The 27,784-nt window shown below is 34.9% G+C and overlaps 2 protein-coding genes across 2 annotated transcripts; both read left to right on the top strand.

The window, feature by feature from the left end:
- The first annotated feature begins 5,183 nt into the window (after positions 1 to 5,183).
- Positions 5,184 to 8,319, top strand: LOC107781412 (protein ZW2-like). The gene is made up of 3 exons (XM_016602112.2): positions 5,184 to 5,876; positions 6,942 to 7,178; positions 8,078 to 8,319. Exons 1-3 carry the CDS (start codon positions 5,384 to 5,386, stop codon positions 8,134 to 8,136), a joined length of 789 nt encoding a protein of 262 aa, XP_016457598.1. The 5' UTR covers positions 5,184 to 5,383; the 3' UTR covers positions 8,137 to 8,319.
- A 3,276-nt stretch (positions 8,320 to 11,595) lies between these two features.
- Positions 11,596 to 27,266, top strand: LOC107781411 (uncharacterized). Its single transcript, XM_075222804.1, has 24 exons — positions 11,596 to 11,771; positions 13,565 to 13,689; positions 15,144 to 15,228; positions 15,955 to 16,008; positions 17,789 to 17,880; positions 17,972 to 18,075; positions 18,988 to 19,063; positions 19,865 to 20,321; positions 21,179 to 21,517; positions 21,617 to 21,820; positions 21,921 to 22,019; positions 22,101 to 22,170; positions 23,393 to 23,520; positions 23,623 to 23,911; positions 23,994 to 24,214; positions 24,301 to 24,425; positions 25,064 to 25,181; positions 25,299 to 25,354; positions 25,453 to 25,543; positions 25,616 to 25,811; positions 25,932 to 26,003; positions 26,076 to 26,173; positions 26,263 to 26,325; positions 26,832 to 27,266. The coding sequence occupies exons 1-24, from the start codon at positions 11,718 to 11,720 to the stop codon at positions 26,943 to 26,945; spliced, it is 3,330 nt and encodes a 1,109-aa protein (XP_075078905.1). The 5' UTR covers positions 11,596 to 11,717; the 3' UTR covers positions 26,946 to 27,266.
- The last annotated feature ends 518 nt before the right edge of the window (positions 27,267 to 27,784 follow it).

Genomic DNA, 27,784 nt, shown 5'->3' with positions numbered 1-27,784 from the left:
ATGATAGCAAATCTATTTCCGGTTATGTATTCACCTTAAATGGTGGTGCAGTGAGTTGGAAAAGTTCCAAACAAGCTACAGTAGCTGATTCAGTGACTGAAGCAGAATATATAGCAGCTAGTGAAGCTGCTAAGAAAACTGTATGGATGAAAAAATTCTTAACTAAGCTTGGTGTGGTTCCTACAATAGAAGGTACAATTCCATTGTATTGTGACTGTCACACCTCCTTTTTCTACCCCGGAAGGGATTAAAGAGAGTTTTTTCCAATTTAAATGACAATCGAAACATGATTATTTATTAATCATTCAGAGTCGCCATTTGGGATAATTTATGTTGTCCCAAGTCACCGGTTTCAAATCCCGAATCGAGAAAATTTGACTCTATTCACGGTCTGCGAACACAGAAATCCGGGTAAGGAATTCTGTTAACCCGGGAGAAGGTGTAGGTACTCCCGAGTTCCGTGGTTCTAGCACGGTCGCTTTGATCATACCTGGCTTATTAAAATTGTCTAATTACTGATTTTGGAACCTATGTGCTTTCACCTCTTTTAATTAAAAAATTATCTTGAAACGGGTCACGCGTACGTGTACCCATTTGTTTGGCGCGTCAAAAATCATGTCACGCGAACGTGTCCACAATTAATAACGCTTTATTATTATTAAGAAAGTTTGGCCGAAGTTGCGCGAACGCATACTTCGCTTTTGTTTTTAAAAAATTCAAAATAATAAAATAAAAAGAGTCGCGTTGAAAGTGGTTTTATTATTTGTTGCAAATATATATATATATATATATATATATATATATATATATATATATATATATATATAAAAGGTTTTTTTTCAGCGATTACTTCATGATTTGTTTTAGTTGATTTGATTAAGAGGAAAGAGATGAGAATAGGGAAGCCTATATTTTGTACTAATGTAACTAACCATTTGCTATTTCCTCCTTTATCAAAATATAATCTACCTAAGAGTGTACTTATAGTTTGGCCAGATAGAACAAACGCTGAGTAAATAACTATATGGATCCACCATTTGAAACTCCTTTTATCTCAGCATAGAACTAAATAGACAGATTCTCCAAAATAAAACTAGACAGAAGAAACAACTGAAAATTTATCTAGTCATTTTTTATCTGTCAAAAACTATGTAACCAACAGGATATTACCAGAGCTAATATTATGGGATACAAATGCAGTAACACATGTGATGAACATTTCAAATACAAAATCAATTATCAACATAGCAGGGAAAGCTGATTTTTGCCATATCTTTAGAGGCCTCACACATGGACACAACCAAGTTCGCTTAGATGCAGTAAATCATAATTCTCTTATACACCCATTGCAACAAGACAACTTAAAGGAAATAACCTTTCATTTTCAAAGAGGATCACAAACAGAGAAGATTAATGAAACGATCACGAAACCAAACAAAACTTCAGTTATACACATAAGCTGCCTAGTAATTCAGAGCTGCTGCAGACCAAATCAATGCAAAATTTACGCTCAAAATTGTGCATGTATGCTGCCCCAACAGTGCAAAACAAGGAAGATTTTCAGCATGCCTAACAGTCCAGACAAATGTCCAAAAAACTGCGCGTTTTCAGCACAATTTATTGCTCAAATTGACCTTTTAACAACTTGAAAGAGCAAAATTCTTATAGCAGTAACAATGCAGACAAATTTCGAACAAGAGAAGGAAAATAGAGCCAATATGAACATGTACAATCAGTGAAACAATTTAGTTTCAACACCACTTTAGACCAAGATCTAACAAGAATGAACATAACATATGCTTTTGAAAATCAACTCGATCATTAACCAACCTATTTCAAGTACAACCTCAGGAGACAGACAAAATATTCCAAGGAGCTGCTCATGAATGCAGTAGATGCATGATTCTTACAACGTGAAGATTAAAGTGCATTTCATCATGAAACAAGGAAGTCAATTGGTGCGAACGTCAAACAGGTACTAACAAAGACGAACAAATCAAGGTATTAATAAGCCAAAGACGAGTCGATCCAACCTGGAAACTAAAGTATAATCTGAATGCTTCATTTTCCCAACTATTCACACTTTAACATTTCGAACAACAAACAGATTATCAAATGACCGGAACAGAACTATCAGTCTAGAGATAAATTCCCCATTGCTTCATCATATTTTAATCACAACAAATACAATAAGTAAGAATCAAAAAATGAACCTGAGAATGTGAAATTCTTCGATTAAACTTGTTTGAACTCGAATACAAATAAACTTGACAACGAATACTTGAAACAACAACAGCAGACAAGTAGAAATCAAACCAGCGACGAAACTCGAATGGCAACCTTGATTTTTGGCTTAATCAATCTTCATTTTTGAAGGAAGTCAGAGAAAGAGGATGATTTTTTTTTATATTTTTTAGATTTTTGAAACGAAACTAAAATCAAAGCAAAAAGAAACTGAAATATTTTTTAAAACCTTCCTCTCCGGAATCGAACTGAAAAACGCAGAAGAACTCAAAAGAGAAAAACTATGGGATTTTTTCTAACTTTTTTTTTCTAAATCTCAGACTCTCTCCCAAAAAGAACCCCCCTCCTCTGAAAAAATCATCTCTCTTATATAGGACCTCAGGTGCTCTCGAACTTTCTCCCTTTATCTCCAAGAAATCTCCAAAATTCTCCAAAATTCGAATCCAATTTTTACCCCCTTTTGATGGATAAAACGGACAAATGGAGGGAGTGGATCCAATTTTACTCAATCCAACGCCTCCCATTTTTCTCAAAATCCATCTTAAAAGAGTAAAAATCCGAAAAATGAAGGTGGCATGTGAGGGAAAGGGAATCTGTCAGAAACGGTTAGAAATGGTAAGAGGAGAGAAAGAGGGAACGCGTGGTTTTGAGATTGGGTTTCACTCGCCTGAATTTTGGCGATTTTTGGGACAAATTTGGGTGTTTGGAGAAGAGGAACAGGGGCTGCATCTCTGAATCTTGGGAGATTAGAGCTGTGTGTATTTTTTGTTATAATTTGGGACGGGTCGGGTCAGCAGGCGGGTTGGGGTGGGTAAACACGTTTGGGCTGGAGAGGGCGTTTGGGTTGGGAAAAGGATTGGATTAATCCCAACCCAATTTGGGCAACCTTTTTTTTTTTTTCAAATTCGATTTCTTTTCTCTTTTTCCCTTTTTCATTTATTTTTCTTTTCCTTCTTAGTTAATTAAAACTTAAATTTAAAACTCCTAAAAATAATACATTTGAAAAGAAACTAAGCTAATCCACTACTAAAATATTTATGAAAATTAATTATTCCTAAATTAAAAGGGAAATTACAATTTTAAAAATTAAAGGCTAAAAATGCAAAAGTAAGCCAATTTTGTGATTTTTATTTTTTAATAAAGAAACTAATTAAATAATTGATCCAAAAAATGTAAAGATAAATCTTAAATGCAATACATGATATTTTGTATTTTTCATGATTATAATAAAATAAACATGCACAGAAAAATGCAAACAAATAACAAAAAATTCTACGAAAAATCTATAAAATTGCAAAAAATGGGAAGATTATTTTCTTAGTTTTTATGGGAGCAATTCATATAGGGCAAAAATTACGTGCTCGCAGTGACAACACTCGAGCCATTGCTCAAGCAAAAGAACCAAAATCACACCAAAAATCCAAACACGTTCTGCCAAGAGATCACTTGATAAGAGAAATCATTGGACGTGGGGACGTCTAGATTCAAAAGGTTGATAGAAAGGAAAATGCTCCATACATATTCAGTAAAGCTCTTGGCGCAAAGGAGTTTGACAAGCACAAGTGGAAATTGGGAATGAAGTACAAGAGCGATTGACTCTAGTGCAAGTGAGAGATTGTTAGGGATATAGTAGATATGCCCTAGATCCAATCTCATATGTGATGATTTGAACATATTTTTGTGAACGTTATTTGATATAAAAGAAATATATGGCATTATTTTATCATAGTTATTATTAATTGTTTGATTAATTTGATAAGGTCCTTAATTAAATTTTGAGATTTGTCATCGTGATAGAGATGCATGATAATGAGAGCAAAGTCTCTTACAATTTAATCTAAATTTGTTCTTGATCGTAGGATTATTAATTTGAACTCTAAAATCACGTCTGCATAAGTGATACACGAGTTCTAGTTATCTTCAACTTCCAACTCTTTCCTTATCTTGGATAAAGTCCTCTACAAGTAGGAAGTCATGCTCCTTATCAAATATGCAATCTTTTTGTTTAAAGATTATTAGAAATAACCACTTATACTTATTCCTTGCACATGCATGCCTTTTGCTCGATTTTGATCATAACCTGTGTACGGTATCTATGAAGCTGATTCATACATGTGTTCCTTTATCGATCATCAAAACCTAAACCGCTCAAGTCAAGATTGAATCCCGTGGCTCTTAAATAAGTGCTGCCTGCATAATTGACACTCGTGTAGTCTACCCGATAGCGACGTTACGAGTGCCAAAACATTGCACGAAGACGGCCCATAATATAATTCTCATGCTTTATTTCCTTCTCAACTGATATTTTTCCATAGTCTAGAAGAATCACGAAAACTCTTCACCACCGAGCAACATACATACAAATTCCAGTATAACGTCAACCAAAATAAAAAAACTAGTACAACATTTCAATCTCCACTAAAATACAAACCTCATATTCCTGAACATAGAAATCCGTGCCACCGAGTTCCTTATAGGACATGTTTAAACGACCATATGAGGCTTTGCCTCTTAATTTCGTCACCTAAAAATAGAACTTTTTGAACTCATCTTATGAAGCCAAGTAGGATCGCCAAGTGTCTCTTTCTTCTTATTGCCTAGTGTTAGGGGTGGAGCTACCTTAAAATCAAGGGGTTCAAATAATACCGCTTGCTAAAAAAATTCATTTATTATGCAAGATATATTACAAGCTGAAAATAATAAAATGCATTAAGTATAACGGTCGAATTTCCTTGAACTGAAACAGAAGCTTGATTTAGCTTATTTTTATAGAAGTTAATCATTCTTAATGAAAATTTTGACTTCGCACACTGCTAGTATACCTCTTTCGACACCTCACTTGATACATATAGTCCAGAAGTTTCCAGAGAATTCTTTATAATCGATCAACACACCAGGCCAACAACAAAAAGAAAAAAATATAGGGATTCATTTCAATCCTCACTAAAATACAAACCCCTTTTCATCAATTTTTGTATATTTATTGTAACCAAATTCCCTCTTTAATACACCCTACACTATATCTCTCTCTCTTTCATCACTAGTACTGTCACCACTTTCTTTCTATTCTTCTACTCTCTGCTTATTCTGTTTCTTTTTTTTACATCCCTTCTTAGAACTCAGGAAAGAAAAAACAAATATGGCGCCACCTGGCTCATTTGGAAACAACATTACTGTTGGTTCATTTGAGGCTTTTTTTCAAGGCTGGTTATTACGCCAAGAACAATTCTTGAATGAACTTATAATAGCACAAAACACATTCGATGAATCACAAGAGGGTGTTATTAAAAACCTTATATCTGGTGTCCTAGCTCATTATCAAGAATACTTTGAAGAAAAATCAAGAATGTCTCATAGAAATGTATTCAATGTGTTTTCTCCTGCATGGTTTACTCCATTAGAAAAAAGTTACTTATGGATTGCAGGGTTTAAACCGGGTTTAGCTTTTTCCTTGGTAATGAATTCTGTAGATGATTTGAGTCAAAATCAAGTAGAGAGAATTAATAGGCTCAAATTTGAAACAAGGGTTCAAGAGAAGAATCTTATGGATGAGTTGGCGAAAATTCAAGAAAGTGTGGCAGCCCCTCCATTTATGGGACTAGCACAACAGTTCGGAGTTCATCTCCTGCGAGGTATTGAATTGTAAGACTATCTCGTATAAAAATTAAATTTTTTATATAAAGCATATTTTGGCACTGGTAAAATTTTCGCCATGTGATCAGAAGATCACAGGTTTGAAGCCATGAAAATAGCCTCCCGCAAAAAGGAGGGATAAAATTGCGTATAATAGATCTTAGTGGTCTGGCTCCTCCCGGATCCCGCATAGCGGGAGGATTAGAGAGTGTTTGGCTAAGCTTATAAGCTGGTCAAACTGGCTTATAAACATTTTTTGGTTTATTTACGCGTTTGGTAAAATTAAAAGTACTTATAGGCCAAAAATAAGCCAAAAGCCATAAGTTGGTCTCCTCCAACTTATCAAATTTCAGCTTATAAGCACTTTAGGTTTGACCAAAATATTTACTATTCTATCCCTAAAATATTTCTTTTTAAACAAAACTCTTCGTATACCCCGTTCTTCAGCTGCTTATTATTAATTTCAGCACTTTTATCCAAACACGTAACTGCTTATTTTTTAAATCAGCTTCAGCACTTAAAAGTGTTTTTCAGCACCTAATGTTTATCAGCTTCTCTAAATCAGCTAAGCCGAACGGGCTCTTAATTTACCGGCCTGGTTTTTTTTTTTTTTTGGGTTACTTTGGTCCTTCCTAAATATTGTTATACCCAAACAAATTTGGTTGAAAATAAATGTTGTTTTAAGAAACCATTAACTATTTTTTCTTCAATAAATCATTTTATACTATCTTTTTAAAAACATTTCAATTTTAGTTAAATAGCTCTTATATGATTCATGTCATCAAATAATTTTCTTAACGAGTCTGTCAAAAACCTTAAACGGCATTTCAAAGTACTTTAGGGAGTACTTAATCATGTTATGTCTTCATCACGTGTGAGCCTGATTTCCTTTTCACGTACCAAATAGTATTTTGCTTGTTGGATGACCCTGAGGTTTGAACCTAGGACATTTTGTCCACTCTAATTTCATGATGTAATACAATGCGCAATCATTTTATTTAAAAGTTTAAGCTATTAAAGAGAGTCATCATAATTATTTATTTAATTAAATTATGTTATAACAGGGGATGGTGGAAAAATAAGAGAAGTGGATGAAAACATAGAGACACTAAGATCAGCTCTAGAAAATGTGATAACAGATGCAGATAAATTAAGGACAAGAACAGCAGAGAGGGTGGTGGGGATATTAAATCCTTTGCAGAGTTTGAGGTTTTTGACAGCTGCAGCACAACTTCAGTTGAGAATAAGGATGTTGGGAATGCAGACAGAAGCAGAGAGACTGCAAATGCAAACCTTAGATGGTCGGTAGATTTTTAATTCACTTTTTTTTTCCGGGTAATTTTTGAAGACTGAATCATGATAAATTAGAAGTTTTGTGTTGGTTTTGAGACTTGTTTGATAATATTTGTAAGATAAAGATTTTTTTTTGTTACACCAATATTAGGCTTATGTTGTAATTGTAGGCTATATTCTTCAAAATGTTGCTAGGTTCGTGTCGAATTCTCGAAAATAATGTTTCTTTGAAGAATTTGATAAGAATATAATGCAATAATATTTTTAAAAAGTTCAAGCAATATAGGTAGAAATTACTCGGGTGAATGGTAAGTATAAGAGGTTACTTTCTTTCTTTTTATCTTTGGGATTGTGTTTTAATTGGCTCTATTTGTCTTTTTCATAGGAGTTTTTACCTTGTTGCTTTTATTAGATGTAAATTTATTGTAGTCTTTGGATTGTGTTTTAACTGCCTCTATATAGCTTGTCTTTTTTCCTATTAGTTTTCAAAGAAAGTGAAAACATCACTGCCCAACAGGACAAGAGGAGTATTTGTTTGAGGCCCACCTCATAAACACTCCAAGTTTATCTTTACCCATTTATTCAAATTTCTTTTGAGATAGCAGTCTTTCCCGGAACTCTGTATATATAAATACGGCCTTTTCTGGACCTTGTATATATGAACGTGGCCTTTTTCGGGACACTGCATATATGAACGCGAAGTGCTAACGAGTGGATTGAAACATTTTTTGTATTTTTGATTTTTCGCTCGATGTCCGATATTTATATTAGAGTCTGATTATATCCGAATTATAGTGAAGTGATGGACCACAAATAAATCTTGTCTTTTCTTCTAACGCTATACTAGTTTTCTATCATTAAATTAGCATACTGATGCCCTTTGTCCTTGGCTTTTCTTAATTTGCAGGATATGTTTGGCTAAATCCACGCGTCATTCAAATAAGCAGGATAAATGGGTACATTTAAATAATATTTTTAGAGATATACTTAAACCACTAACCTCCATAGATAAATCTAAAATCTTGCTATTTCCTACCAGTATTGCGTTTTCCCTTTTTTCTGTCAGCATTTTTCACGATAATAACGATTATGTCTGTGCGTTAATGCTCATATTGTTGGTTTCAAGTCTATAATTACACCTGTGTGAGATTGCCTTTATTGATTCCAAATCCGGATAAGGAACAGGTTGCAGTAGGTTAAACAACTAATATAAAGGTAATATTAATGCTGATTGTTTCTATATCCTATTTAGACTTCCTTCTAACAATGCAATCTCAAATGAATATTACTGTCTTTTCTCTCTTTCAAGAGTTACAAAACGTAACTACATAGTGCTCCATATTTTACAAGGTCTCAACTCCTCAGGCCTTGTGTTTCCAGAGAAAATTAAAATTAATTGAGCAAAGGCAAAATAGAAACAAATTTGGAGCTCCACGTGAAAACAGAAAGGTTCAAGAATTTGGAATTACTCGCGTTCGGCAATCAGCTAGCATCACTCAAAAGCAGATGATACGAATACTGTCCAATTAAAAAGAAAGAAAATATAAAATATATATGGAGATGCGGGGTATCGATCCCCATACCTCTCGCATGCTCTACCATTTGAGCTACATCCCCATTGTTGACCTTACTTTTATTTAATAGACATATGATAACTCTACAACAACACAACGACAACAACCCAGCAAAATCCCATTAGTGGGGTCTGAGGAGGGTAGTGTGTACGCAGACCTTACCCCTACCCCGAAGGAGTAGAGAGGATGTTTCCGAAAAAACCCTCGGCTCAAGAAAATTAAAATAATCCATACATGGTATTTATGCTAAATCAATGAATAAATGTCAGTACATCTTCTAAATATACTTTTACCACTTGAAATACAATTAATTAATATGTATTTCACAATATGAGTGTTGTCCATTGATCTTGCGTTAGGTGGTTTCATATTGTTTTTTTTTCCTCATTTGTGTCTAAAATGCTATCTTTTACGTCGCACTTGAATGTGAACTACAAATTAATTAAGGTAAAGTGAACAGACACAAATAGAAGTCTTATCTTGTCTAATAATTGTGAAATACCGATAATTGATGGTGAGAGGAAGACTTAGAGCCTGTTTGGCCAAGCTTCTAAGAGGTCAAAAATATTTTTTTGGCCAAAAAAGTACTTTTTGAAAAATTTAAGGTGTTTGGCCAAAATGAAAAAGTATATCTTAGCAGCAGCAGAAGCAGTTTTTCCCACAAATTCTAGCTTCTTCCAAAAAACAGAAGCAGAAGCAGAAAGTTAATTCATTCAAGACAAAAATAACCTTACAATAAATCTATATTTTTCAAATTATCCCTCATTAATTTATTTTTCTTTTCCTTTTCCTTTTCCTTTTTTTTCTGCTATACATTTATTCTCTTTTTTATTTTAATCAAATTTTTATTCTCTTTCTCCTATTCTTAAGAGTAGATTTTAATATTATATTGAATGATGTACTTTGATATATTTAAATTATCATGTAAATAATAAGTAATACCAAACACTCATTATTATTGCTTTGGAATAACTATATTTTATATTAATTAGAATTTTTAAATTATATTTTTTACTTTACGTTTTATATTTTAATTGAATTCTTTTCTAATAAATGTTTAAATTTATTTTTCATTTCTAAATAATACTAATCGCAAATTGAACCTTTACTATTTTTTTTCTTGATACTTAAAAATATTTTTTTTAAAAGATTGGCCAAACACGATGAGCTTGCAAAAAGCACTATTCAAACGAATCGGCCAAACACAAACTACTTATTTTACAAAAGTACTTTTTTCATAAAGTACTTTTGAATAAAAACGCTTTTCAAAATAAGTAGTTTTTGGCAGCTTGGCCAAACGGGCTCTTAATTACTCTATTTGTGGGAAACTATAATGTAGATGGCAGCAACTACAAATACCAATAATACAAAAATGTGCTAGATGCTTGATCAATATTTTGTAAAATAGAATATTTTATAAATTATGAAATACAATGTACAAGATGAATTTTTTTCTTTCTTATAAGGACAAGTATTTATATATATACTTATATTTAATAGAAGTTAGAAAGAGTTATTATAAGACGGGACTATTCTTGCTATTAGAGTTCCCAAAAAGTCCTTATAGAAAGCATTTAAAACAGCTAAGTTCATGCCGAACATGGCTGAAGTGTCCGTCACATTGTTTACTTCCCTATAAACATGCTCAATTTCCATATAAAGGCGGAACTACCTCAAGCAAGGGGTTCAAATAAAATTCCTTGCTCAAAATATTCACTTATTATACATGAATATTATAAGCTAAAAATAATAAAATACATGATAAATTTTAGGGTTGAATTCTCTAAACTTGAAATAGAAGCTTGATCTAACCTATTTTTTAGAATTCCCTTAATAAAAATACGACTCGATGTTTCTGGCTCCATCAATGTTTCCATAATTTATTAGTGATAATATCAAGCACATATCTTATTAATATTTTTATGGAAAGCAGGACAAAAGCATAGATTTTCTTATTTGCCTCTTCTTTCGGGCAGGAGTGTTAATATGGTAATGATTTTACTAAAAAGGAAAAAAATCAAATTCACTCCATCAGTTTAGTAAATATGTAAATAAAAATCAAATAGAAATATAAACAAATTTTATCAGTTTCAAGTGTATAACTTCGACTCAAGTATAACCAATTATTTTAGCTACTTGATTTTTCAAATTCCAGCCAACTCCTTTATCAAAAATTCAAAATATGCTTTTGAAGGAAGATTTAATTGAGTAGTAGGAAAGTGTACTACAAGATGAATAGGAGTAAGAAAGTGTGCTGCAAGATTGAACTCAATTTGTCTCAATTTATGTGATGCAATGTTTTTTAAATTATTCTAAAAATGTAATATTTTTTATATTTAAAAATAACTTAAGTTTAAATTTTTTATTTTATTCTTAATAAAATAATTTATAATTATATAAATATATTGACTTATTTTAAATCATAAACTTAAAAAATATTTTTTAAAACATATTGTACCCAGTCAAACCACTATCATAGTAGGAGGTAAGAAGTAGATAATACTCCTTTTTCTTAAAAAAAATCTCATATCACAGCTTATCAAATAAAGTGAGATCTTTATCCAAATAGCCGATCATATTAATTGTTTACTTTTTCTAGTCATATATATTAATTATATATTGATTATACATAATTATACCGATGTAATACATAAATTATATATATATTATATATTGACCGACTAACCGACTATTTGAGTTAATTCTTCAATCAATAATTTAGCTTCTAAAGTGGTTGGAATTGATTTTGGGATTCTCTTGAACAGCCTATTTTTGGTTGTAAATATGCAACAAGGATATGTTGAGTCCAACCTTTTTTATTTTAGCGTACAGTTCGAGGAATACATAAATTAATACATCAATCAGCATATAGTTTCCAAAGCATTTTATACCATTTCAGCCAAATAAATGCCGAACGCCTAAGCCAATTCAAAATTCGAAACCGATCCAAAAATCTTCACTTCTCATTTCGCCATGTTCGCGAAGAAGCTTTTTCAGAAAGCCACACAATATCATCATAATCAACAGGTAATTTTTTTTTTGTCTTTAAGTGTTCTTCAGTTGACTTTGTCTACTTTGTGATTCTCTAGAAATGATTTGACGTTGTAATTAGTGATAGTGATGTTCATTTAGCAGTAATCATGATGTAGGGATTTTTTATGCGAGATTGAAGCACTTCGTTGTAACTGAGCTGCGAAATTGCAATTATTTGATTGAGAAGCTGATCATAGTGAAATATAAGTGGATAAAAATCTTTGCTCGAGTTCTATATCGGAAATTGAAACAACTCCTTTTATTTTCCATTCTATTTGCTAGTATTTTGATCGATCAAAGCTGGATTATAGTGAAATAAGTCGACAAGAAGGCTTTTGATACTCTTCTCATCTGCCTAATCCTTGGTGGACAGAGTTGCTTGATACTTGTGCGGATGGGAGGTAGCAATGTTGGAATAGTCGAGCTGCACCTCAAGTTGGCCTAGACACCACCGAATTTTTTTTTAAAAAGTTTTATATCGGGAATTATGGAGCTGTTACTTATAAACTCTGCCTATTTGAGCTTTGCAAGGTATTGCTGGTCTCAAGCCTGGATTAAAGAGTATGGTTGCAGTAGGTTGATAGTCAACGTAAAGATAGTGAACTGATATAGATGATTTATATAGCCAGGCCAATTAGTTTGGGATTGACGCTAAGTTGATTGTTATGTATGATTTCGAATCTCATTCCCTGTGGCGGAGACAGGAATCCTAACAAGGGAACTAAAAAAATGTAAACTTGCACATCGAGCGAGTGACTTAACTATCAAGGGGATTTGAATCCTGCTGCAAACAGTGAGTGAATGACTTAAATACATGGGACTCGAATCTTGCCCCTAGGGCTTTGTTCTAGTGGTAAGAGCACAACTTGTGATGTGTGAGTTAGGCACATGTTGTTGGGATCAAAATAACTTAGTGCATGCGGAAACTAACAATACAAAGCTTGGTGGACGATAAATCAGACGACAAAAGAAAAATATACTAAACTAAGCATAATAATTTATAATGGTGTGGTCCATTAATCTACATATGATAAAACTAATATAAAAGAAGAAAAACTATCGAGAGAAAAATCTCCCCCTGGATAAAACTCTTTAATAACTACATTGTGGATATTTTTTTGTGCTCTTGTGAGAAGCAGAGATCCTTAATTTATAGATGTGCAAAACTTGTCTTCCAAGAAAAGGATAAGACATATTAAGGAGATTTATTCCTTTTAGGAGTCTTTTTCATTCCTCCAAGAAAGAGAGTCCCAATAAATTAGAAATTCAGGGCAAATCCTAACACATGTCACGGGTTTGAATCTTGCCGCAAACGAAAGCCTGGTATTTAAGTGGAGAAGGATAGAGGGGCGGACCCATTATCCACCAGTTTCAAACGATGCATCACTGGCCCTCAGGGATGTCTTAGTTATCAAAAAAGAAAAAGAAAAAAACTATATACGGGATTCAACAATTTATATATATAATAATTCCGTGTACCCTAATAGTACAGTGTAATTTTTTGATGTAGGGGATTCAATTAAACCCCCCTTCAACACACTTAGTTCTGCCACTGCTCATTACAATCTCCAAGAAATATGGAAGAAAAATGTGGAACAACATATAGTGCATTACTAACTGAATAGCAATATATAGGGCAATGTTTTTAGAAAATGTGATGCTAATTTATTTGGTCGTTGTTACTCTATTGGTGCTTAATTGGCTATGGTATTCATTCCATTTGACTTTTTAAGACTTGAATGTAGCTGGTGGAGTGATTCTTTTATTTCAACTTTTCTTGTGTTCAGCGAAATGGCAGTGGTTTGACAGCAAGTGACCTGAATGTTTGTGCTACTGTACATTATGGTATCCCGTCAACAGCATCAATTCTTGCAGTAGATCCCATCCAGCGCCTATTGGCCATTGGAACGTTGTGAGTCAAAGTTTTGATTTTTATGCACTTAATATGGACAGAAGCCTGTTAGCTCAGCTGTTAAGTAAAGCACTAACTCTGTTTTGGCTGATAAGACACTTCCTTGTGCACAAACATAACAAAATTCTTACTCCTGATATGCTTCTTTGGAAGCAGTGGCTCATTGAATCCTGATCATTTCAGTTTCCAGAGTTCAGTTCTGCATTGAACTTCCCCCATTATACTCGTAGTGTATATAAGCTAGTATGGCACAAACTTTGGGTTCGCTATAGAAAATGCTCGAATCATTCAAATAGATATGCATGCATCTTCTGGATAGGTATATACTTTTAGGCAGTGGATAGCTTTTGGAAGTGAATTTGGTTGGGAAAATTTCCAGTGAAGGTTGAAGAGGCTAGAGAAAAGGTTAAGGCTTGTCAAAATCATATTTTCACCAAGAGATAACTGGTGGATGTAATAGGCGTATAGCCACTATTGTTTGGCTGCAGGCCAGTTATGGTCATGTGGCACCCCCGCTCCCTGGTTTAGTAAATGATACGTTTACCAGTACCCTGTAGTGTTGCTTGACCTTTCAGCCCCTGAGATCCCCGTGTATGGTTTTTTTAGGCTGTTTAGCTTTGTACAAACTCCCTCTGTGTGCCTCCACTGTTAATTTTAAATAATACTCCCTCTGCCCAAATTTTTAGTCCATGTTTGCTTTTTAAGGGCCAATTCGACCGATTCTGGACATAGATTAATTCACTTACCATTAAAAGTTTAGGCACTTAAAGCTACATGAAAGTACTATAAATTGCGATATTTCTACTATCAAAGATGGCATAATACATCTCAAAATTTAAATTTACATAAAAAGTACTACAATATTAAATTGCGATATTTTTAATTTCAACATTATGGCATAGTACATCTGAACATCTTAACCAAAGGTATATGTTTTTATTCTTGGGAAGCTAAACTGGACTAAAATTTTGGGATGGGAATAGTAAAGGTCTGATTGATTCTTGAAGCAATAGTTCTGAATAAGAGGGTGGATCGTGCCCCATTATTTTAGGCTGATTAAGAAGGTGGTTCCTCACCACATTATTCCGGAACGTAAAGAAAAAATGGAAACTCTGTTTAGTTATACAAATCAGTCAGGTACTGGTTGGTGGGTGGGGGGGGGGGAGGAGTTTATTCTGGTAGCATATTAAGCTCAATAGAGAAGTTGAGTCTTAATTAGATGAATATAGAAGTAGCAACACATTTTCATTTTTCTTTTCTCTTGCGCTTTCTTATTTTTTGATCGAAAAGGACTTCCATTTTGAGGTAGCGACAATCTATTTCAGATGGATTAAAGTTAGGTGAAGGCTCAATGTATATTATAATCTGTCCATACTATCTTGCAATTAGAAACTATTTACATAGATGGCTTGATGGCTGTATCTTGTTAACGTAGTATCCAAATTTTTTTGCAGGGATGGTAGGGTAAAAGTGATTGGTGGGGACAATATTGAAGGTCTCTTGATTTCTCCAAAGCAGTTGCCCTATAAATTTTTAGAGGTTTGGTTTTTGCACATGAAGTCATTCATAGAGATTCTTAGCTCAGTTCTAAAGGTTCCAAGTCTGTATTATTTGATATTATTCTTGAGCATTTTGTAACACCTTTGGAGCCTGGTTTCCTTATCAACATATTTAAGAGTTTCCGAGAGATAATGGTCTTTAGAATTGATAATGTCAGGTGTATGAGCTAAGTCAATAAAGAGCTGGGTTTTTAATCAAAATGTCACTCCAATACTTTTGGATGACAAAGTCCAATGATGACCATTTTTGTTTTTAGTGTTGCATTCCTTGGGTTTACCTAGAATAAGAGGACAATTAACTGAAAAGGGCCTACATTTATGGTATATGATACAAGGTAGGAAAGGGTATTCACTTTTTTCTTTTCTCTTTTCCTTTTGAAAAGGAAGTTCAATCCCACTGGGGCATTTTTCATCCTTGAGGCTAGGTGTTTGCTTGTTTGTCAAAGGTAACATCCGGCTTTTCTCTTTTCCTATTTTGGGTAGTATTGGTCAGACATAGAAAAGGTTCTTTGCTGAATAATACGAAAGTTTGCTATTATTTTTTAAAAAAATCTGGCTCACTATTTTCCTGTAACGCCAATAAACTGATGGTGTCTTCATATCTTGCCCTTGTATCATATTCATGATTCCTTTAATCCTTCTCTTTTACAATCTCAAGGTATATGTTTGATCGGTTCTCTTTTATTTCTGTTTTTGTCTGTGGCAGTTCCTTCAAAACCAGGGTTTTCTTGTCAGCATCACAAATGAAAATGATATTCAGGTATTAATATTTTTTCCAATAAGTTGGTTTTTAATGCCCTTCTCAGTGCAGCATTCTCAAATGTTAATCAAAGTTGGGAAACTTAAGACCATTTATGCTCCGTAGCTTGTATTTTATTTCTTGTTGGGTTTTAATGCCCTTCTTGGTGCGGCATTCTCAAATGCCAATCAAAGAAGGGAAACTGAACATAATTTGACGCCTTAGCTTGTATTGTATTTCTTGTCTGTTCCTCGGTTTCTTTTTTTTTTTTTTTAAATAAAGTAAGTTGCTTCACTGAAAGGCATCAAACAGGTGCAGTGATTACAAAAATAGAGATGCTAGCTCCTTTACAAGATGTTATGATAGGGTCTGGAGCTAAAGAGGCAAGTCTAGAGTGAGGAAGACAAAATCTAAAAAGACAGTAGAGTTATTTACATAGGACTGTTTGGCCCATCAAAAAAGACTAAGCAAACATCTGGCCTTTAGCAAGTGTATTGGAGTTGAGACTCCATCGAAACATCTGAGGTTTCTTTCAGTCCATAGGCACCATATAATACAAGCTGGTATCATCCTCCAGGTGTCCCTGATGGCCCTATCAACTCTGCTTTCTCTGCTGAGATATGTTAATTTTGGCATTTGTAATCAAGGAATTCCTGCATGAGCTTGGTCGCGCCATGACCTTGCCTAAGCAAGTGAATTATATAAGTCTTGCTTTAGGTTGGTGGATCTAGCTCTACCATATATATTATAATATCTTGGTTAAGTGTTCCTAGGGTTGCCAGGAGAATGTGAAAAAGCATATAATGTACATAAAGAATTAAGGTCTCACTGGAACTTGTTGGTATCCTTAGTGATAGTAAACAAGAAATAGCATCTACAAATTATGAGAGATCATTACTTCTAGTTATACCGTAAAGAGAATAATTGCTAGGAGGTATAGCAACTGTACTTTCTTGAAATGACATTTTGGTGTAATGTGAAAAATGTATATAACATAGGTTCTATATTGGATTTCATACGCTCTTCTATACTAAAAAAATTCTAAATCCACCGTTTTACTGTATTTGAGCACACACTTGGTGCTATAATTAATGAAATTGTACCTAACATATCCCCCAGAAAATAAAAAACAAAGAAGCAACTGATGGATCTTGCAATTACCCAGGGCAGAATCTCTACAATTGTGTGGTGAATTGACTCGTTTTTCATTTGAAAACCTGCTATATTGTACCTTGGACATTGATCCCTCAGCTGCAATGGTAAAAACACAATGATGCAAGAGGTTTGAACAAACTCATGTTTAATCACTATGACTCACTTTGCTTAATCTCAAAACCTGCTCCATTCATTTCCTTGAACATGTGTTTCTCAGAGACACTTATACATTTATGTTGAATGTGAAATATTGCCCGGCGGTTTAATGAAGTTTTGTTGTATAATGTCAAATGTCTAGTAATCACCAATTAAATTACGTCACTACCGAAAATTATAAAAAGACCATTTCCATGATTTTCTGCTTTTTTATGTTTTGCCTCAAAGCAAGTATACTTTGACTGGTGAATGGTTTCCTTTCAAGGGTGCATTCCTCTTGAAAGCAAGAACAGTTTGAATGGCCAAGGAAGACCTCTTTGCAAACCCCGCCCCTAAAGATAGAAGAAACCCAGAAGAAAAGTCAAAAGAAAAATCTTTCATTAAAGGTTGCACTGACGTTGGTGCTCAGAGGGCCCCTGTGAAACATGAGTTAGGAACTGTTTGTGGTTAGTAGGTCTGTAAGATTTCTCTTTCTCTTGATTTTCTGCAGGTTTGGAATCTCAAAAGCAGATCTGTAGCTTGTGATTTGCAATGGAAATCAAATATAACTGCTTTCTCAGTTATCAATGGCTCTTCCTTCATGTACGAATTCGATGTGAATACAAGAAAGTTTTTACAGTGCAAAGAGTTGAGAGTATTTTACGCTTATAATAAAGTTTTCCTGTCATTCCAGGTATGTTGGAGATGAATATGGAACAATCTCAGTTTTGAAGTTCTGTGTTGAGAACAGAGAGCTTCTGCAACTGCCATATCAGATCTTGTGGAGTTCTCTTTCTGGTGCTTACTGCATGATCTTAGTGAAAAATCTTTTATCTGATCTATTATTTTATATGATTATGTCTGTTTCTTATTCTTGTAAAGTGACTCTTGTTTAGTTGAGATAATTTTTAATTGTAGAGTATTTTGAACTTTGAGCTATTTCTTGGTGGATGTTAAAACTTTGGATTTACAAGCACAAATAGCTCATTCATGTTTAAGGCAGGAATCAGGATATCTACTAAAAAAACCTGTAGGTTGGCTGTACCAAGATATGCATTTCCGTATTCCAAAGTCCAGGGATGCAAATTGCAGATAATTAGGCCTAGTTCGTGCAATGACAATACACAGGCATGTCTCTTGATTCAGAAGTGATTCACGTTCATTATACAATGGTTGAACCATTTTGTAGCCAGCCTCCAAGAAACACAATCCTTACGTTTAATATAATCTGTTCTAGTAATAGAGGCTATTCAATGAGCTTTTTGCTGGTACCATATGCACCTGTAATTAACACAACTATATCTTCTCCTTTATTATAGGGTTTTCACCTCCTCTACCTTATTCTGGCATAACTTTATTTCAAGTACATTAGTTCTGGATCTAATTTCTTCTAATACAATCAACCTCGAGTAGCTTTGGTTTCAGATCCTACATTATTTAATATATGTGGGATGTATGTGATTGAACTAGCTTCTCTAGAAAATTATGGCCACATGAAGACAGTTGGCTCTATTTTGGGATTTCAGATCTTTCTATCAGACTAAGCATCTCCACCAAGCATATTTAATTTGTTTAGAGAATACCGATTGGCTTGATTTAATCTCATGAGTACCTAACAACACGTTTGTTCTTTTGTCTTAAAGAATCTTATTTATCAAATTCTCATGTGCTTTTATAATTCAACAAACCTCTTTTTGCATTATTTTGCAGAAGCAGCTGGTTTTGCGAATTCAGATCATCAACCAGTTGTTGGAATTCTCCCCCAACCTTTTACGTCAGGAAATAGGCAAGTCACAATTATTGTGTATAGTTTCTTCCTCACTCCTCACTAACCTCGTGTTAACCAAATTAAGCCCTATCCTTTTGCATTTGTTTATTTTGTCCTTATTAATTGTCTTGCATGGTATATGTTATGTTAATCGCTGCTGGTCTTTGACATACAAGTTGGAGAATCTTAAATGTGAATGAAGCAAGAAAAACGGAGAAAGATCTATCCTGGCTTACAGATTTTTTTCCCAAGATACATGACCCAGTTATGAGGTGGCATTCGGTGGTTCTTTGGGATAAAAGAAGTGGTTCTCGTGGGATAAAAAAGAGTTGTTGTTGAGCAATTTCTAATAGTGATTACAGAATGCCAGTATATTTTGGTTATAAGAAGCTTGGCAATGTAGTGAAAGCTATAGAAGTATAGATGAAGTGATGTCTCCACTCATTTACCATTTGGTCTTATTGTAGATGTCTTCTCTGGCCAAAATTCCTTTGTTGCGGTCTTCTGAGTAAGAACCAAAAACCAAGAAAGTAGTATATTTCTATTAATCGATAGGAAGTGCCTGGGTAAGTACTAGGCAAAATTGCATGGTGGAGGAGGTATAATTTACTGGTAAGAAACTATTATTCCTCTTTATTGGTGGCACTAAATCTGTCAGTTGCTGTACGGCAGTCAGTTGTATCAAATGAAGCACGAGTGATGCATCCTTCTCTACGTAGTGTCGCTTTGTCTTTATGACTTGGTAACTGTAATGGGTTCTGTTAGAATCTTGAGTATGTTTTTGCTTATAAGTTCCTGAGCTGATTACATTTATTGCAGATTATTGATTGCATATGAGAGTGGTTTAATTATACTATGGGACGTCGTTGAAGCCCATGTTATCATTGTTAAAGGTGATAAAGATCTCCATTTGAAGGATGGTGCTGTAAACTTTAGAAAGAATGCAGATTCCAGCTCTCCTGATGATTTATTGAAGCATGAATTTGAGGAGAAAGAGATAACCACACTTTGCTGGGCATCCACTGATGGATCCGTTCTTGCTGTTGGGTACATAGATGGAGATATTCTGTTTTGGAAAACATCAAAATCAACCTTAAGCAAAGGTCAAGAAGCTGGACCATTTGATAATGTTGTTAAGCTACAGTTGTCTTCTGCTGAAAAAAGGCTTCCTGTCATTGTCTTACACTGGTGGGCGAACAGTAAATCCCGGAATAGCAGCGATGGCCATCTTCTCATTTATGGCGGTGATGAAATAGGATCCGATGAAGTCATTACGGTAAGTTTTACACTTCATCACTGAAATACTCATTATTGTTTTATCATTATGCTATACGTAGGCTCGCTAGCCATGTAGACTTAATTGTTTCAATATTCTCTGTACCTCAAGATTATAAAATGTTGCATTTCTGGGTCAAACTGAACTGCACTTTAGGACAAATAAAAGTCAAGCTATATCTTAGTGTGTGTATTTCCAAATTGTAATATATATTGGCTTTTGAAGTATGAAATGATCTTGATTGAATAAGTATATTTGATATCTAATGGAATCTACCATTTTAGAGTTTTAGTAGATAAGTCAAGCTGTTCTTGTTGTAACATTTTCAATGAGTCAAAACAGATTATGATTTAAAATCTATATAACATTTAAACTGGTGCTTGACGTGTAGAGAACTTTTAATTTGACATTTCTAACCCATCTATCGATCAATTCCAATCAATTTTAAATGCTAAATTGGGTTATCAGAAAACTGCCTTAGGTGAGTCAGAATAATGAATAATCTATGGTAGTAGAAGTGCACATATGTACATAAGGTTGCTTTGAAAAGTATCATTTCCCTACAATCTTCATTATATTCTAGTTCGTTTATATTTTCTGACTGTTTGCAATTTGAAGGTTTAAGTGTTTAGGGGAGGATACATTTCTAAATTAGGAACTAGTGGTAAAAGTCCTCACAGATTCAGCTCTCGGCCTTCATCCCTAGAGAGGGGAAAGAATTTGAACAACAGCTCTTAAACTTCTGTTGGGTGCCAATTGTGTTCTAGGGATATTACATACCATCATACTACCTACACTCTCAAACATAATCATGTGTAATGATAAAAACATTAATTTCTTCTGCTTTGCTGCTGCAGATTCTTACCCTTGATTGGTCATCTGGAATGGAGACTTTGAAATGTGTTGGTCGTGTTGACCTCACTCTTAGTGGCTCATTTGCCGATACGATCTTATTACCAACTACCGGGACAGCAGCAACTGATGAAAAAGCTGCTTTATTTGTGTTGATGAGTCCTGGACAACTAAAACTTTTTGATTGTTCAAGCTTGTCTGACTTGGTATCCAAAGAGTTGAAGAAAATATCTCTATCAGCTGAGGATTTTCCTGTAGAATTACCGACAGTTGATCCTTCCATGACTGTGACAAAGCTTACACAGTTGCATTCAGATGGAAACTTACCCGAGCCTCTTCAAGAGGTGCTGCTTCCCTGTATCATTGTCTCCCCCCTTCTCATTTTTCTAAAAATCCGGACTTATTTCTCATTTAGATTTTTATGGGATTTGTATCTTAACCAGACACCTTTATTCAAGAAGTTTTGCGCAGCAACATCATCTGGGGCTAACGGATGGCCCTTGACTGGAGGGGTGTATAATCATATTTCTCAAGCTGAGACTAACAGGATTCAAAGAGTTTATATAGCAGGTTATCAAGATGGATCTGTAAGGATGTGGGATGCCACTCATGCGGTTTTCCGTCTCCTTTGTGTTTTGGATAATGAGGTTGAAACAGCAGTTACAAGTTCCATGTTACTTCTAATGAGCAGTTTTTTCATTAGTCATTTGAATACGGAGCTCTGAACTTTACTCTGGTGATTTCCAGGTTAAAGGTGTAAATACTGTTATATCAACTGCTTCAGTTTCAAAAATAGATTTCTGCTTCCAGACATTAAGATTGGCAGTTGGGGATGAGTGTGGTCTGGTGGGAAACACCTTCTTCTGTTTCTAATTTGGTGTTAGTGTATATCCGCGCTATATTAATCCAAATTAACATGAAATGCAGGTACGCCTTTATGATTTCAAACATAGCGATATGGAGAACTTCCATTTTATTACTGATGCTAAAAGTGAAGGTAATGTAACTATTATTCCAGTATACAGTGAACTTGTTGTCATAGACTAATGGCCTGCCTTAATAGTAGAATATGCTTGACATTGGGTTACAAAATTCCTTATCCGGACAACTGAATTTCAACAAGATCTCATGGCTAATATCTACAGCAATATTTGGAGGTTTTCTGTGAAATGGATGGAAAAAGTTTGATCTCTGTCAGAAATAGACAATGTTATAAGTTCGAACAGTCAAATTCTTTAGTATCAGGTAGTTGCATTCAATTTTTGGGGTGGAATTTTGAACTTAATCTTAATTTCCTAACTGAAACTTGTAGACTTTTGACTGAACTTGGGATTGGAACTTTGGCCAAATATTTAAGTCTAGCATTTGATTAACAGCTTAGCTTTGAAATTGGTCCTCCAAATGCAGCTGGATGAGATAGTGAAGATTACATTAACTTTTATCAAAGATCTCTTGCTGAATAGCTTGCAAGATTCGTGTCGATTCCATTGAAGTAGTTTTTCCTGGATGAATGTTTTCGGCCTCGTCTTGTATATTTGTACCAGCCTTAGTGAATACATATTTGTATAATTGTAGCACAGGTTTCATTATTTGTTAGTCAACAATGTTGATTCTACCGGGTCTTGTGGGGGTCTCATGGACTTTCTCCCCTATAATACCAATGAAGCAAGTTGAGACAGCGCAACACATTCTTAAACACACACAACATGCGTAACACAAATGACAAATTAGATTGTCCCTGATTATGGTTTTTTTTCTTAGTTGAATTTGATTATGACAACGCAAAACCTCTAACCACCTCTATTGCTCCAGGTAGCTCTCCACGGTCATCTAAAGCTACTTTGTGGCCAATTAATTGAATCTACTGCACAGCACGTTTTTTTACCAGTATCTTTTTCTCCCTAAAATGAGTGATGGGATGTCGAGTATGAGGATCAAACCATTTAGTTTTCACATTGATTTCAGACATTTATTACATATTTACTCTGCACAAAAAGTACTATAACCTAAAACTTAAAAAAATTGAAAGCACTTAAAAGTTATTTCAGAACATTACAGTCAAAAAGCTGTCTGACTCTTCAAATTGTAATATTGTTTGACAGAATCGGATAGAGAAAGTAATATGTCATTGCCATGTTGATATTTTCCTGATTTACTTTGCATAATTCTTTGAAAATCAACTATTATCTTTGAATTCACTGGTACATACCTTTTCATAGTTCATGAGTTGGCACAAGGTCAAGGACCTAGCTGCAGAGCTGTTATAAAGCTTCTCGATGTTCGCGTCCGAGCGATCGAGTTTATAAATCATGGAGCCAAACTCGCAGTTGGATATGAAAATGTTAAGGTCAGAAACCCAATATCCTTCTCTTCAAGTTTTGTGATGATCTTATGATGTCACTCTTGTTGATTGATGTGGATACTTATTCACAAAGGCCTCCAATTTCAGGTTGCAGTGCTTGATATGACTTCATTATCAGTTTTGTTCTTGACAGACTCCGTATCTGTTGGTAGCTCTCCACTGGTCTCAGTGATTGCAAAGAGATTTATGCATAGTGATGGTCATAGCAAAAGCCCAAAACAATCAGAGCTTCCAGAAAACCATATGGAGGAACTCATGTTCGTTTTAACTGAGGATGCAAATATCTATGTAATTGATGGTGGTAGTGGTAAAACGTCCAGTTCAGAGCCCCTGCATTTAAAGAAAGCGTCAACAGCAATTTCTATGTATGTCATAGGCAAGTACATATTTGTAGAGAAATTCAAATTGTTTTTACGTGTAAGTTGCACTCAGTTTTGTGTTGATTCATTGCATTTCAGAAAACAACACCCCATTTTCTGGTATAATAAGTAAGAAGCCACAGTCCAGCAAGGGTGATGCAGATAGTAATGAGCCTTCACAGGACATGACCACTAGTGATCAATGTGATACGACTCCCTTTCTACAAAATGACCCCTCCAGGAAACACTTTGAGGAGTCCTTTGTTATACTTTGCTGTAAAGATGCAATACGCACTTATGCTACAAGATCTGTGGTTCATGTGAGTATATTTTTTCATTGCTTCTGATTTCTTGTATTTCTATGTCCTTGAATGTTTTATATAATTCCATTTGATATTCCAACTAGGGGGACAATAATTCTGCTTGCAAAGTGAAGCTCGACAAACCTTGTTGCTGGACAACTACTTTTATGAACGATGGGAAAGTTTGTGGGCTACTATTACTCTTTCAGAATGGAGATATCGAGATTAGGTAAGCTTTTTCTTTCGTAAATGTTCCAGCAAGTACCATTTCCCAACTTTAAGGATGTTAGTAAGGCATAATCAGATTATTCTCCAGTATTTGGCTGCCTTAAATTGTTAAAAATCTTCTCTCCAAGAAAATAAACACATCAACCAGTCAATCCACTACACCTCGATCCTAAACTAGTTTACATCAAATGGAGAAAATTTACTCGTGATATTTATGGATGTTATTCATATTTTCTTTGAAAGTATCTTAATTCGTATAGTCATTTTCCTGTACAATTATCACAATTCGTACCATACATCACTTCCTTCAATCAGCACATAAACATTGTTGTAAGCTCTTAGTACTGCTCCATTTCCAAAATATTTTCTGATGCCCTATACCCCATCTTCTAGCATTAGAGGTGGAGACAAGAATTGCTCGATACATGTCACCTACCTTTATATTAACCAAATGTCGGAAAATGATCTAAGAAAAGTTTTACATCATACTAAATGCACCTTGAATGTGCAAGTTTTATGTGCCTTGTACAATTCCTTATTGTCAATAATGAAGGATTGCTTCTTTGCTGCATGTCCTAGATAATATATATTACAAAAGAACTGTGTGTTAGAACATTGCTAACATGTATATATCTCCAGATCTTTGCCTGATCTAGAGTTGGTGGAGCAGACCTCCTTAATGTCAGTTTTAAGGTGGAATTTCAAGCTAAATATGGACAGGGCGATGAGTTCCATGGAGAATGGCCATGTTACCTTGGTAAAAAAAAGTTGCAGTGCATGCTATCATCCTATTGTTCAGCATTATTCTATACTTATTAAAATTTCATCCTATTCTTGCATGGCCTCTTAATATCTTTGTCATAACAAATATCAGGCAAATGGTTCTGAACTGGCTTTCGTGTCCCTATTAGCTAGTGAAAATGATTTCAGGTATATGATCAACCAGTGCTACTTTCCATCAAGTGAATAGCTTACTCATGAGCTGCATAGATTGTTCAAAATTACTGATTCAGCAATGCGTTTTCCAGAATTCCAGAATCTTTGCCGTTTCTCCATGATGAAGTGCTCGCAGCTGCAGCAGATGCTGCCATCAAATTCTCCACTCAGAAGAAGAAACAGGTCTGGTTGATAAAGATGTTTCCTTGTGGTCTATATTTTGCAGTGGCTGAATTCTTATCAATGTTGCTGCAGGGTAGTGGGCCAAACATTATTGGTACTCTCGTTAAAGGATTTAAAGTGGGAAAAACGAACCATAATATGGATCTCATCGAGAGGTCTAAGTCAAACTTTAGTCATCTGGAAGGTATCTTTATGAAGAACCCACTCAACCCAGAACCGTCCCCAACTATCAGTAAGGAAGTTCAAGGAGCAGTGGAGCTCGATATAGGTAATATCCCTACATTCTTTGCTTCTTCAAGAGTGACACACTTTTCTGTCCCTATATATTGGTCTATACAGCATTTCTGTAGTTGACGTGCCCCTAACTGAAGATTTACTTCTGACGCAGATGATATTGAAATTGATGACCCTGTCCCTGTGGCTCCTACTTCATCTCATAGCACACAAAATAGTAAAAGAGGTAACTTGCATCAAATAAGTCATCTGCACTTTCAGAATTCATAATAACAAATATTTTCCTTGTACATTGCAGGAACTGAAAGAGGGAAGTTGCTTGATTCTGAGGGTGACGATGCCAAGCCCAGACTTAGGACACGTGAAGAAATCATAGCAAAATATAGAAAAGCTGGGGTAGTAATATTTGTCGGTGTTAGAACCTTTTCATTCCCCACTGTGTCTAATAAATGTTCTCATTGTCATTCAATCATTATATCTTCCAGGATGCATCATCAGCGGCTGGAGAAGCTAGAAACAAGCTTCTAGAACGGCAAGAAAAACTTGAGGTACTTAAAATGGTGAAGATACACGTGTAACACGAAATATTGAGCATGATGATACCGGTGCACAAAGTATCCCGCATTCATGCAGGGTCCGGGGAAGGGCCGCACCCAAAGAGGTGTTATGTAGGCAGCCTACCCTGATGCAAGCATCAATGGTTGATTCCACGGCTCGAACCCGTGACCTATAGGTCACACGGAGACAATTTTACTGTTGCTCCAAGGTTCCCCTTCATTGAGCATGATAATACATGAAATAAATTCTTGCTTGTAACCAAAATTAGTTGTGTGAGTATATCAAGCTAAGACCGCTCATGGTTTAAAGATTAAAGAAAGGGGGGGATAGAACCTGTAAGTTGCATATTTTCTGGAAGATAATATGCTCATTCTTGTGTTTGTGCTGCAACTTGGTCCCTGGCCGTTGTCTGGTTCTGCACACTGTATAAACAGTCTTCTTGTGCAAACCTTGCTTATTCTGGTTTATGATGATATAACTTTATATGGTTTTGCAGAGAATTAGCCAAAGAACTGACGAACTACGCAGTGAGGCGGAAGACTTTGCATCATTGGCAAATGAGCTTGTCAAGGTAATGGAAAATCGCAATCGCAAATGGTGGCAAATATGAAGATAGGCCTTTTCCTTGCTATTAATCATCCTTGGCAACAGAAGATTCATCATTTTACACCTAAGAAAATATCAGTGCATATAACCTGTATAGATCGGCCTGCCTTTGAAAACTTTTGGGTTAAAGCAACTAAATGAGAGAGTAGCTTAGGTTATTTGTTATTCTTGAAGGAATAACCTAGCATTTTTTCTTAATTTCCAGTCTGTTTGTCTGCCTGCAAAGGAAAATTATGCATGTAACGGATGTCATTGATATTGTTTGTGAAGTGTGTATACAGAAAATCCAATGACGGCCTAGAATTATAAAGTGCAACATGTATTAGATCTTTGAGTTTCTGTGTAATTGAAAATCGATGAAACATGTTTTCCTTCCAACAATAAAAGCACGTATATGCTTTACTATTTATATTGGATTGAAGCATCTTCAAACCTCGACCTTAGACAGCTCGTTTTATATGGATCACTAATAGAACTGTTGGTTCTTTAGAATCTAACATCGAAACCACCTTTGAAGTTACCCAGTCTAGTTTCAGATCAACCGTCACTACAACTGAGAGCAGACATTCATATATGGCAGAAGTGCTTTTCAGTTTGTTATTTGGTTCTTAGAGCCTGTTAGGAATTCTAGCTTTTGGCTTATTTTTGTCATTTTAGCTTAAAAATAAGTGTTTAAAAATACTTTTTTACTTTATCCAAACACTACAAAATGGCTTAAAAGCAATTTTGGCTTAAAGCACTTATAATAAGTCAATCCAAACGGGCTCTTATTCGTGGGCTTGGTCGCAGACGGTTAAGAAAAAAAGTTCATTCCTCCTGGCACAGGCATGTACATTGCACAGA

This window comes from Nicotiana tabacum, chromosome 10, assembly GCF_000715075.1.
Source record: "Nicotiana tabacum cultivar K326 chromosome 10, ASM71507v2, whole genome shotgun sequence".
NCBI lineage: Eukaryota > Viridiplantae > Streptophyta > Magnoliopsida > Solanales > Solanaceae > Nicotiana > Nicotiana tabacum.
This window is presented reverse-complemented; position numbering and strand designations above follow the sequence as displayed.